Source organism: Anopheles marshallii, chromosome 3 (assembly GCF_943734725.1).
Source record: "Anopheles marshallii chromosome 3, idAnoMarsDA_429_01, whole genome shotgun sequence".
Classification (NCBI taxonomy): Eukaryota; Metazoa; Arthropoda; class Insecta; order Diptera; family Culicidae; genus Anopheles; species Anopheles marshallii.
Genome location: NC_071327.1, coordinates 9314667 through 9327956, shown reverse-complemented (window position 1 = coordinate 9327956; position 13290 = coordinate 9314667). Strand labels below are relative to the sequence as shown.

General features: G+C 43.7%; 1 protein-coding gene across 1 annotated transcript in view; it reads right to left on the bottom strand.

The window, feature by feature from the left end:
• The window catches only part of LOC128710736 (uncharacterized), a 104830-nt gene that overhangs the window by 33456 nt on the left and 58084 nt on the right, over positions 1-13290 (bottom strand). Inside the window, exons 4-5 of the mRNA XM_053805591.1 lie at positions 6172-6294; positions 2318-2464 (exon numbers count right to left, since the gene is read on the bottom strand). Of these exons, the coding sequence (XP_053661566.1) occupies positions 2318-2464; positions 6172-6294 (270 nt within the window). The remainder of the gene's footprint in view (positions 1-2317; positions 2465-6171; positions 6295-13290) is intronic.

The following is a 13290-nucleotide window of genomic DNA, read 5'->3' as shown; positions in this document are numbered from 1 at the left end:
ATTTGCATAAATCAACCAACGGCACAAATGAAACCAGCGCACCAGACGTAAGGGCGCCCTTTTGTTTCCCCATCCTTGTCTGTGCTGATGAATAAACAGGTCTCATTAGCGAGCCGTTTTGTGGAAGTGAAACAAAACGCACTGATTTGCATTCACTTCCGATTGGTGAGGTAGGTAACATTGCATTACACCTTTGCAGTACGCAAAGAAAAGCCTTCGCTTTACGCTATAAGCATTTCTGGCATTGGGTTTGGGGCAGGCTATCTGCTGGTGAAAGAATAAAAAAAATGTATAGATAATGCTAAGTAAACGGTAAATAGTACGCTTCCTTCCGGTTCAATAGAATATGAAGAGAGAAGGAGCAAAAAACAGCACCTCAGCAAAAAGATGTATCTACCTAACTAAATGGTTTAAAATTGGTACACCACACGCACGTAAAACTGGCAGTAATTGTTATTCACGATTTTCCAACTCGTTTTTTTTTCTATTTTGTTGTTTCCTTTCTTAAACACTTCCACTTAACTCACTTTCAACGACTGCTTACTAATGAGACGGTTCGCAAATGCAAGAGGATTCCCTTTTGCACGATGGTCACGAAGTTTTTGCACCAACACCACTAGCAGGAACATAGCAACGCGCATAAACACTCCGTGTATGCGTTAAATTATTTAATTGGACATAACATTCGGCATGCATTTCCGTGCCTGCCCCCTCGACTGTGGGTGGTACATTTTTCAAATGAGTTAAGTTCACCCTCTCTCTGTGCTGGCCGACTGCACATGCTCTTCTGAGCATGAAGGAACAGAGTGCAGGAGATAAATGACGCAGAAAGATAGGACTGTGTGGGGAAACAACGCCATATATTTATGCATGTTGAGTTATTTATTTGACGAATTCAATGAGAATGTGAATCCAGAAGCTTCAAACTCCAGCAAATCGCAAATTTTTCACATAAAAGCAAAAAAAAACATAAAAAAATGAATGACTGTAACAACAGGAACATCCGCAAAAGGATGCTTAAATAATTCCCTCCTATAATTAAATTCAATAAATGCCGGCAAACACACAATCCGCACAGCTGCACGGAATGATGCACCGACGTTTTCACTCCGACCAAACGAACCATGATAATTTGGCCCGAAAAAAAGCCCCTCAGTGGCATCATCAACGAGCAAAACCGAACAGTCTTAAAACGAAATTCGCTTCACTCTCTCTCACCGTGCTGCTTTTGTCTTCCCTATTTTTATTCGCAACATCATATAAACTCCAGCAATGCGCCAATAATATGCTATGAAAGGCGGGCGTATGAGATGCGAATCAACTAACTGGCAGGTCATGCAATTTTTGGTTGTTCCTGTTTTTTTTTCCGCTGCAAAACTGCTCTTGCCGACGCTGCTGCTGCTGCTTACTTTCACAACTGCTCATCCACAGCACGCACATCTAACACCAACAGTGCGGGTCAATCGAAGGGTGATTGTGCGCTTAAGATCCATAAAGCCGTGGTTCCCAAGCCCGTGATATCGGTGGCAAAACCGCGAAACAATCGCTCAGGTAACACGCGGGGAAAAGAAATGGAAAAATGGACAAAAAAAATACAACCCTCTAATCATCAGTTTCGGGGAAGCAATGCTTTCCATTCGGGGATGTTCAATTTCGTTTTCTATTTTACAACGACCAGAGGTAATAATATTATGACACTGTTACACAATCAAACCTTTTTTTGTTGAGCGTGGTTGATAATACGATATCTCTCGGTGCTGTCCGGTATAATTTTAAAGCCTACAAGAGCAGTTTTAGTGTGTTGATCTGACTGATTATAAAGCAAACAGGCTGATGATAGCAGAAGTCTTAACTGCAGTTTGATGCACGTTTGTAGTGCTGGTTGATAACAATACATAATACACCGTAGGAAAAAGTTTTACGACGAGATTAACATGGTTTTGAAGGATTAGAATTTAACGTAAAATTAGTTTGACTGAATGAAATAGAAGAATTCATCCAAATGACAACATTTGAGCTTTGCGGTTCATTTTTGGTTTGGCAGAATTATGTACCAAGAGCAAAAGATCGACTAAAATAATAACATTTGCAAATTATTATGCAAGTTATATGCTTAATTTATCGATTGCAAATCGAATCGTTCGATTGCATAAAACATGCTGCGAAATAAAGTAAATGTTGCCATAACGTTCTTCGCGATAAGCAACGAAAACAGCAAAACAACCCATACTATCGTTATTCTACACACTGTATGTGTATTCCGTATTGCATACATCGCGGCGCTTACATCCATCTGCATCAATCAAACTGCACTTACCTTTCAGCGGTGTCTTGGCAGGTAGCGTTCCATTGGCAGTACCGTTCCGCTTCAGCAGCATATTGCGCTTCGACGGTGGCGATGCCTTCAGCTGCTCCGGAACGAGCGGAATCGAGACGTTTGTTATGTTGGGAGATATACGTTTCTCTGTGAATAGAGCAAACCAAAGAAAAACGAGTTACGTTAAGCCAGTCGCGTAAAACTCATGCAAGCACTTGGAGAGTAAGTGCAATCCAAAACAGATTTTTTGGGCAAATATTGGGCAGAAGGACAGATTGTTTTTTAAACGAACCGAAGCATTTAATTATAAATATTTAAATGTGACGATTTTTCGAACATTATAGATGGAAAATTCATTTATCGAACCATGAACTATGCCGATCAGTATATGTGTTTGACACCCCTGCGCTAAAGCGATTTTCCATCCAACGCATCTGGAAAGTCTACATTCAGGCGCTTTTTCAAGACGAAACGATACCTTCTGCTTGACGTGCTGAGCTTGCATTTTCCACCGGATATTCCAGATTTGCTCGAGAGAGCATTGTTCAAATCGAAGAGGTACGAAAGAACCCATCATGTAATGTGCATTCCACTTCATAAATCAGTGGTGCATTCCGGTAACTGAGAAGCTGGAAACGAAAACTATTGCGTGAGGAATAGACTAAAATATAGTTTGCGTCCAACATTTCCGGTAAGAAAATTTATTTAATGCAATTTCCTGCAACACTAAACTATTTGAAATGTGTTTCACTAAATAAGAGAAGCTCTAAATCATTGGAAAATTGTTCTCGCTGTAAGAGTTGTGTTGTGTTTTCAAAGTTTTCCCATTCACAGAACCAATCCTTTGTGTTAACGAACTTTCGGCCCCACAGCAGGTATAAAAATCAGTTTTCGGAACCGGAGGCTACTGTGTGCTGACCAAACCATCCGTAACATCGACGAAACCTGCAGCCAATCTGGGCTAAGATCAAATCTCGTTTTCATCTCCATCGAGCGCCAAATCACCATGCAGACCCAATTACGCCTTTACTACGACGATCGTCCGGAACGGAACGACTGCCGGTGATAGGCAGAAACACACTATCGAGCCGATACGATGACTCCCTCGTCTGCTCGGTCGGCATGGTTTACATTCCCGTAAAAGGAAAACACAGTAACCGACTGTTCAATTCTTGATAATGCAGCAAGTTCCAGTGTCATAAGAGATCTACTCTTCCCAATGACGTTAAAATCTTCTAGCAGGTTTGCTAACCAAATGTGAAAAGAAGTAATGGAAAATGCAGCTAAATTCTTTGTCAAATCCTATGCGGTAACTTCCAGTATCTTCCTCAATAAGTTCTTCGTCCACCGTTTGGTTGCTTTCACTCATTATTTCGCTATTTCCCACGACTATCAAAACAGTTCGTTGAACAAACGATTAGAGCTGATCAATTTGAGTACAGACACAGAAGTCTGTTCAGGATACAGACAAAAAGAATTGGATTCGCTTTTCTACATGTTTTTTTTTTGCGTCCACATCTCAAATGGGAAAACTTAAACTAGGAACTCTTCATCCGACGCTGAACCAATTTCGCTCTGCTCCAGAAACCAACATGGAGCGGGAAAATCAAATCATGAATAAATTACACACCCCTTCAATTCACCTGTCATCCAGCTTACTGACCAGCCATACCATCATTGACCGATGCTGTGTCGAGTTGTTTGTCCGGCGCGTGTTGGACCTATCCGGCGGATGCCGCTAGTTGCCAGGTGGTCAGCAACTCGGAGCCAGGTTTTCCCGCACGGTTTTATACAAACATGCACCGCGAAACAACAACAAACAGGATAGAATTCCAGAACCGTGGCGACGGTACAGATACAGGGGCAGGCGCAGCGGTTTCATTCACAGTTCCAGTGCACCGAGCACATTGCTGGATGTGGCGATTGGCCCCGATGGGACCTGTTTTTTGTTGCCATTGGCGCATCTCGGCTTCCATTGAGGTATCGCGTATCGGTGTACATCGCACCGGGGAAAGGTTAGACAAGTCGGCGAAACATCAACGAAACTAAACAAGACACAAGCACGCGGCGTGTAAATAGCAATCTGGCTGTGGAAGTGTTTCATCGGCAATTATAACACGTTGCCTTTTTTAATAACATTTTCCCTATTTTTAGCATCCAGAGGATCGTTATCTTTTCATCAAAATGGATCAAACAAGTAGGAAAAATCTAGATAACAAAATAGTTTGATTGTTCAAACTGTGTTTGGTTAAGGTCTCTAAGCTTAAGAGTTGTACCAACCTCAAACCATAAAAATCTACCATCCCGCAAGTGATGTCCATTCAACCAACCATACATCTCTGGCTCGATTACCATCAGCAAATAAATAAATTCCCCGCACTCGAGCATTGCTATGAAAAGTGCAACACCGGACCGGCACCGTTTGCAAATGCATTTCTCAGTGCAATCACCATCGGCCTTCTGCACACGCTGGCACCGACCGCTGTACCTCTTGAGAATCGGATACAGACGCCAGCCGAACAATGTGCAAACGGAAACCCCATCATGAAGAAATGGTTATGCAAGCTGTAGCGATTTTCTCTTGCGCTTTGCGACGCGATCCGATGCATTCTTGCATTGTGCATTCTTCGGTTCCTGCCCATTTCCATCACTGTACAGTGCTAGCTATTTCATCGTTACATTTTCTTGAGACGGAAAGGCAAAGATGTTCTCCGTGGAGAAGACGTATCGTCTTTATTTCACCTTCATCTCTTAGTTGCAAATGCACACATACACACCATACAATAGACGCTGGATTTTCTGATCCGAACTTCTCTGGCCATGACTGGGGAACTGTTGGTCGGACTCGCAGAATGCTTGCATATTCTCTACTAATGCTAAAGAAATCTCGGCCCCTTTTAAGGGCTATAGTCATATTTTCCTATTTGGGGCAAAGATACATCGCTACTCGGTGAATGCGTTATGACAAGCTGTAAGCATCCCATGCCTTACGAGCTGCACCATTCTATTCCTACAACTACCGGTATTACGGAAGCGCCAAAGCTTTCCTTTGAGCGATGCAACTCGGATTGAAATCCACCACCCAGAGCAGCTAGGGAGCGCCGCAGAGCGTGAAATACAGCAAGCTAACGACCGACTGACCGAACCCGACTGGTAACGGAATTGGCCATACACTTCCACCGAACAACAAGACGACGGTGGACGGCAAAAAGGGCCAACATTATTCTCCTTTTTGTCGTGCCGTTGAATGGAGGAAAAAATAAACCGGAAAGCATAAAGTAATTCGCCCTGAGTTTAACCTCCCTCACCCGTGACGTCTACCGGATTCTGCCGGCGTTCCAGAACTGGTTCCTTCGGTATCGGTTCCTACAGCGGGTGGTATTATTATTGCAGCTTTCTCCCCTACCCAGCACCCTCGCGGTTGGCTCGGCTACAAACTGGTTGGCCTTCGGTGGGCTGTAGGTCGAGCAATGAGCCCTCTGCACCGTGCACAGCCGGTGGCCATTCGTCTCCATGCCCGAGAGTGGATGCAAATTTGCTTTTTAACCGGTCCCGCTGTTCCCGTTTCCTAACCTCGGCCGTCGTCTTTCCCAACATCCCCCAGATTGAATGGATGAGCGTAATTTATGAACAAAAAGCCACTGCACTCCCAGATGATGGTGCGACAGGAAATGGGTTTTGTCGGGACGCGTGGGGAAAGCGAAACGGTTGATGAGAGATGGCTCTTCGATGGTTCTGCGCTTTTATCTAGCAATTCCATCGCTAACCATCTACGCTAATGGAAACCGACAATAATCTAGGTGACCGGCATGGCTCGGTGTCACATGACGCTGGAGCATCTTGCATGTACTTACGCAAAGCGGCGGCCGCCCGAGCTGCGCTGCTCCGCGCTGGCGGTGCACCATTCGTCTTCGACGGCGGTCCCAGGTCGCTGGATGAAGAATTAATTGTGCGCACATCTCGCTTTTTGGCTGGTCCTAGGGACAGGTGAACGAGAAAGAGAAAACAGAAACGTTGGCGTTATGAAAAGGGTTTTGTGTTTTTAAATGCGCATTCTTAAGCTTTGATTTCTAATTTGTGTCCACATTCCACACATTGCAGAACTTATAAATTATAGTAGAATATTCAACTAGCCTCTCGATTCCCTACAAATAAATACATATTATCTACTCATTACATGACCGCCAAGTAGGAGAACAATCGCGGAAAGTCTTCAACCAAACCACCACCAAAAGATCAACATTAGCATAATCGTGCGTCAAGGCAATTTCTAACGGTCAGTACACCGTCGTAGAGAATAATACCAACCAGGAGCCCTCTATTGTACTGTCAGCTTATTTTTGTTTTGCAAAATTTATCGCTGTCTTCCTGAGTTGCCACAGGAATATTATTCTTTCACGCAGACATCCTAGACATTCAAGTAGACACTATCTCACATCTAGTAATGCGATTCGCTGGCTTTGCTTCCCTTGCCTTTCGTAGATGACAGAACAATTATTTTTGACCCTAACCTAATTCACCAACCACCAAGAGTACCTCTTACCGTACACTTTCCTCAAAAGTGGAGGACAATCTTTCGAGTGACTGCGAGTAAAACTCTCATTGCCTTTCTACAACTGCGTACTTCAAGTCTGACGCTCTGGCTCTCATGCGCCAAGTGTAAGCGCGGGCGTGTTAGCGAGGATCCGTTTTGAGGTTATGTTGAAGAATTCAAGATCACGCGATGGTGATCGCATGTCGACCCCCGGTTCGTGCACAAGCACGTTATTTGCTCTACAATTTACACCCAAACACCGTACGGCAGCGGGCTTCGGTTGGATAATACCTCCAACAGTTCTGGTGGTTCTCCGTAGCGAAGGAATTTAGACTCGCTGGTCGCTGTTTCTGGTATCTGGACGCCTAACCGCGCCAAACAATGGGACTTGCCAGATACTATTAGCTGTTCCACGCCAACTACATGCTACCCAATGCGATTAGACCATCCAAATAATCCGAACAAGTTGGCGCTATACCATCTGAGTACCACCGACGCATTCTCTGACCTGTATCACTGGCCGTAGGAAATAGTTCAAGTGCCTGGCACACGGGGCATCATAAATAACAAGCTTATTACTTTGAGCCAGTATGCGATGGTATCGGTTCTACTTCGAGACACTGGTCAAGAGCCAAAAAGGGGGAAACCGACGCTTACGGAACCAACCGAACCGCAGCGAACAGTACCGCGCAGATTTGACCCGACAGTTTCCGACACCCTCACTCGTTATTAGAAAATTCCGTCTTTTGTGTGGGATGACAGTGGACCCCTGTATAAGGAGCGCAAGTTGTTTTAGGTGCAGTTTCTCGATTGTTCCACGTACAATCAACAGCAACTTGGACGCGAGCGTAACGCACCAAGGGACAGAATAGCGTTTTAATGAACTAATGCAATTCAATTTTATTCCACTTTCCTCGCGATGTAAGCAGGGGTGATCAGCAGCAACCACCGTCGGTGTTGGAAGTTGTGGTACCCCCGTTACACTCATCGTGTTCATTGTTGCCGGAAATCGTCACCTTGGCACCAAACATAGCGCGCCAGTGGGTTTACAGATTATTCTAATTGTTTTTTGTTCTGTTCTTACTGCTACGCAAACCAGTAACTAACGTCCAATCTCCAGGTGGGCTGCAAGGTTTCTAAGTGTTAGCTAAAAGTAAAAGGTTAAATAAATCATTCCGCATCACTTTTTGCTCATTTAACACTTTCGTGAACGGAACGGACGTTTACTACCTTTGCGTAAATCAACAATTTTAATTTTAGGTTTAGCGATGTGTATTCATTAACCCTGATTTCCAGCAGAGCCTATGTCCAGAAAGCCAACTCTTGACGAAATGGTCCACGCCGAATGATATTGCTGTGGACTACTTTTGCCAAATGTAGCCTCCACATGCTCCGTCCTCCAAAATTGGAATTCGCCCAAGGAAAACCCCCTCGCAGCAGCGTGATTTATCCGCAATACATGCACATATTTATCAACCTCCATTATTCCGATTTTCCCAAAGGATGTAATTAAACGGTTTAGTTATTTGAAACGTTCTTCCCGTTCCTTAGTTTTGGACTCTTGGACACCGCCACGATTCAGCGCCGTGCAGAGACCGACTGCCCATTGGAAGCAGTTTTTCGTAATATCATCTCCTAGAAAGCTTCAATTTGCACATCTCGCCCACTGCGGATCCCACCAGCTGTTTGCATTTTGGTCTCAATATCTCGCGTATCTTAACTACACCAAGGCCCTCCCCACCGAACGGTGTTCAGCGATCGAAACCGGTAATTAAAGACGCTTGGAGAGGTGTTTGAGTCCCGGTCGTCACTAGACAAGCTCAAACACCGGCATCACATAATTATAGCCTACGGATCCCCCGGCATCTTCACTTCCAGAGCTCTGGCTGGATGGTGCTTGGTTTCACTTTAATTGCTAATCAATACGACCGAACTCCAACTGCTCCAACGACCAACTGTACCAACGACTTTATGTGTATCACCGTGGCACAGCGCAGTCTACGTACAGCTGGGATATGGAAATGTACTTTAAGCGGGCGATAGCGGGTGGCAATGACATGAATTCCGCGATATGGTAAACGGCGTCGAACTGCTACCGAAATGTGTAGAAGGACAAGTTCCAATTTACTGCTATCACACGGCGCTAGTTTGATTTGTGCTAGTGCCACGAAAACGTGTGGTTTGTGGCCTCATGGATTTACTCATGAGGTTTTGGAAATGTTTGGAAGTAGATCCCGCCTCAAAGTTAATCGGACTGCACCGTGACAAACTCACGTAAATCTTGTTTGAACGAGTTTATCAAATGTATCTGAATTTAAGATAAACTTCACAAATGCATGAAAACGTTCAGTAATTGGATGTCTTTCATGTGAAAAATAAAGCCAAGTAAATGAGTAAATTAAAAAAAAAATTACTCAGAATAACCGAAGATAAAGTTTTATTTGATAGACAATGTAGTTATTAGTAGTTGCACAGATGAATATTGAAGAAGCAGATTAAATATCCAAAGACGAGAGAATAGCATTAATCAGGGAAACCTAATTTTATAATATTAATTACTCCCGAGAAAATATGGTAGCCATTTTTCTCAACACCTCCATAAAATGTACGTTCACACGCGCTACTTCCAGCAAAGCTGTTTGCGGGAGAGAATAAAAAATAAACCGTGCATTATTCCCGTCACCTAATCTTCATTGGATTGCACCTTCTCAACTCGATTATGAACTTTGAAGCGTAACCCTTTTCGGGTGCCCCCAGTGAAGTGGATGTACATTTAAACTCTCTTTCCTACCCATCTTAATTAAACTAACAAGAGCATTCTCCAATCGTTCAACCCCCCTCCAGCTGTGCGTCCAACGTGGCGAAGCAGTCAACGAAAAGCTTGTCTGCTGCAGGGTGAGAGCAAACCGATGTCGCTACCGAGTCGTTGAAGCTTTTTATTGTGCAGGGTGGTGCGCGAGTCGTACACAAATTGGCTGGAAATGAATTTGCATAATTGACGTTTATTAAAGCGGTATGCTCTCCCTTTTCGCGAAGTAAAGAGCGAAAGAAAAAAAAAACACTCAAACAGTGCGTCTTTGATTTTACCTTTTCAGTTTCATGTTGGCCTTACGATTGGGTCCACTTGTGTGCATTTTTTTAGTTCTATCAACATCTTGAATCGTGTTGGTGTCGTTTTTTTCTTGCGCTCTTCACCACTAACCACACAGTACGCCGGAATGATATGTTTAGTTTTGCATTTTCGCAGCTTTGATTTGGGCGCGCAGTCCCACACACCTTCTTTTTGCGGTGCAGCATACAAAGTAACGCGTTTCACTTGCGGCTTTGCGAATGGCGTGAAAATGAATTATAATTTTTATGCATCTGGAGCATATGACGAGCCTTCGACCGCACACGCCAGACGCGCCATTCAACCGAACGGAGCATGGGTAGTGAATGGGCTCAGTTTGGTGTGGTGAGAAACTGGAGAAACTTACACAAAAAAGGAGATAACTCCTTTTTTGCCATCCAAAACCGAAACACTCCACCAGCATAACCGACCAGCAAGGCCAGCCGATCGTTGATCGGTGGTTGGAATTTTGCACCGGCATCATTCGATGTTCATTCACTGTTTACGCATGTGCAGTACCGTTTGCGTTCAGACGCTTGGCGATGGAAAAAAAATCGAAAGAAGGCAACAAATTGCACACAAATATCTCATTCCCTTCCTAGATTGAACCGGCAAGAGGTAGACGTGTGACGAACTCCGAAACGAAACGAAAGTATGTACACGAGATCCATCCATCAGCACTGACTTTTGCGGGTTAAGCAGCCCCCTCCGGACACGGACAGCAAATGCAAGGTGTAAGATTGAAGGAGGCAAAAAATTCAACCCGACCAACCAGTTGTAGAAAGTGATTTTTCAATAGCAAAAATGAGACCTGTATCGTTCTTTTTTTTATATCGCCATATGTTTTTCTGCAGAAGATCAAGAAACTGGGAGGAATCTTGTCTAAGTGCGTTGGCAGCACAAACGTGGACGGTTAGCGATAATCACTTGAAACTGTTATAAATACGTTGACCATTTCATTCGGTATGTGTTGCGTAACACAGCTTCCTAAAATAAACAGTTTCTAAGTAAATGAATGAACTCATCTTTTCGATATCTAAAAATTATCTTTAAAATTTTCCAATTTTGAAGAATTTTTTAGTTAGATTTTGTTAGTTTATAGCACAAAATTTAGGAATTTACATAAAAATGAGGTCAGCAATGCCCTTCTAATTCGTTGCAACAGATTTATTACAATATTTGTTATTGTTTTTCTTCAAAAAGTCGCGTAAAATATCGAATATATTACGAGCATAGAAAAAAGTACACTTTAGAGCTTTCAAGAATATACTATTTTACTCCCAGATTCGGCATACGAGAAAATTCCAGATGAACTTCCAGTATTTTTAGCAGCATTTATCCAACAGTGAAGTAAAATTCTGCAATATTTTCTTCACGATCTGTCAGCAACTGGATCGGGGCAGATCTCACTAATATTAAACTGCCAAACCAACAAATCACTATGCCATAAATATGCGGTCCAAATGAAAAACGCATAAAACGAAATTTCTTACAATGTATCTCGAAATAAATCCGCCAGAGGATAATAACAAATTTTCCATGAAATAAACCATGAACGCGGCAAGAAAAACACAACCGGCAAGCTGAAACCGAACGGGCTGTATGAACATGATTGCAACGCAAAACAAAGGGAGTACATTTATCAGCTGCTTTCCGGCCAATTGTTTTGTATGCAAATTTTCCACCACACCATCAACCTTTTGAGCTATCATGCAGTATCCCCTTGGCACGGACTTCGAACGCCGTCCAGAAGAAAACCCGTCCGCTTGCCACAAACTTCGTAGTACAACACTGTGTGTGTACGTGTGTTTGATGTAATAAAATGGTTTTCAACCAACTCGCCCGTTTTATGATGTTGCATCCGATCTCTGTTATGTTTCCTTAGTTTTGTTGCAGCTGCGCCTGTCCGCCAGCTTCTTAACTTACCTCCACGACCACGTTTGCCGAAACTGCCGAACCGTTCCCGCTCGATGACCTGCGTGTGAACGTACCGCTCCGAAGCCGATCGGCTCAGCTTCTCCTTCGAACCGTGCGCCCCCATGGTGGGATTATTGTTCCTGTACTACAACCGATGTTCCTCACAGCCCCGGCACCGCCGATCCAATAGCCAACTCATTGAACAGTCTGGCGCATAAATAAAACTCAACCACAGACAACACGCGCGCTTATCGGGGACGCTCGGTCCCGCCACTAACGATGTTCCGGACACTGGCACGCAGGCACTTTCGGTAACGAAGACGTCATAGTGGAATGGTTTCGGACCGTCGGAAACACCATTCTGACTGTGGCAGGTTAATTAGCCATCGTTTGCTCTGACATTGGAGGTGACACACTGTCGCCTGGCTTAACTCTTTCCGTTTTATACTCACAGTAACAGTCGCCTAACTCAAGCTAACTTTACTGGTAACACCAAAAGGGACGCTTTTGGATGCCCTTTGGTCGGCAACAATCTATAAAATTCCTGGAATGCTTTGCCACTTCAAAACATCATCCAAGCTGGACCCGACGACAGACCGGTGAGAATGTTTCAGCTACTTTTACCGGGCTAGTTAATTGCACAAAACCCCGAACAACAACTCGCACTGAACCGAAAATGGCAATGAAACAGCGAGGCTAATTTTTCGCCACAACCAAAATCCATCCGTCCGTAGCCGTAGCCGCAGTGACAACAGCAAACAAGGGGTTCGGTTGTTGTGTTAATTATCTCGTAAACTGACTAGGCCACTCAGCAAGCTAGCAAATTAATTGATTTCAACGCGTGAAGGAAGGAAACATTATCGTTACTACCACTGCATCAAATTGATTGCGCGAAAGGTAGATCATCAAAGACTTGATCATCAAAGAGGTTCGTTGGGATGTAAGCTGTGAAAAGAAAACAAAAGGTATAAGACGCCGAATGCTCCCTGGACACTTGGAAGGATCCAGAAGGCTAGTTGTTCCAATATTTGCATGCATTGTACGAAGCTACAGCAGTTGATTTTTACTTATTGCAATGGTAAAAGAGTAATTTTTAAGGTGTTAAACACGACTTAAATATCACGTTAAGACCCACAGTAGTTGAAAGATATTTGGGAACATTATCGAGTGTACAAACATGTCTGTAACATTGCTTTCTTACAGATTTGTTGTACGACTGTACTTAATTTTAAGCGAAGTAATTAGGACACACCTACACATCTACCGTTTATTTCGTAAAAAAAAGCCTCACTATGCGCCACGAATCACCGATAGCGAGACAATCCATTTCGGCTCGGACGATATTATCACACAAAGTCGATCAAGTGTTATGGAGCTAGACAACTAGAGCACAACGACAATGGGCGGATTGGA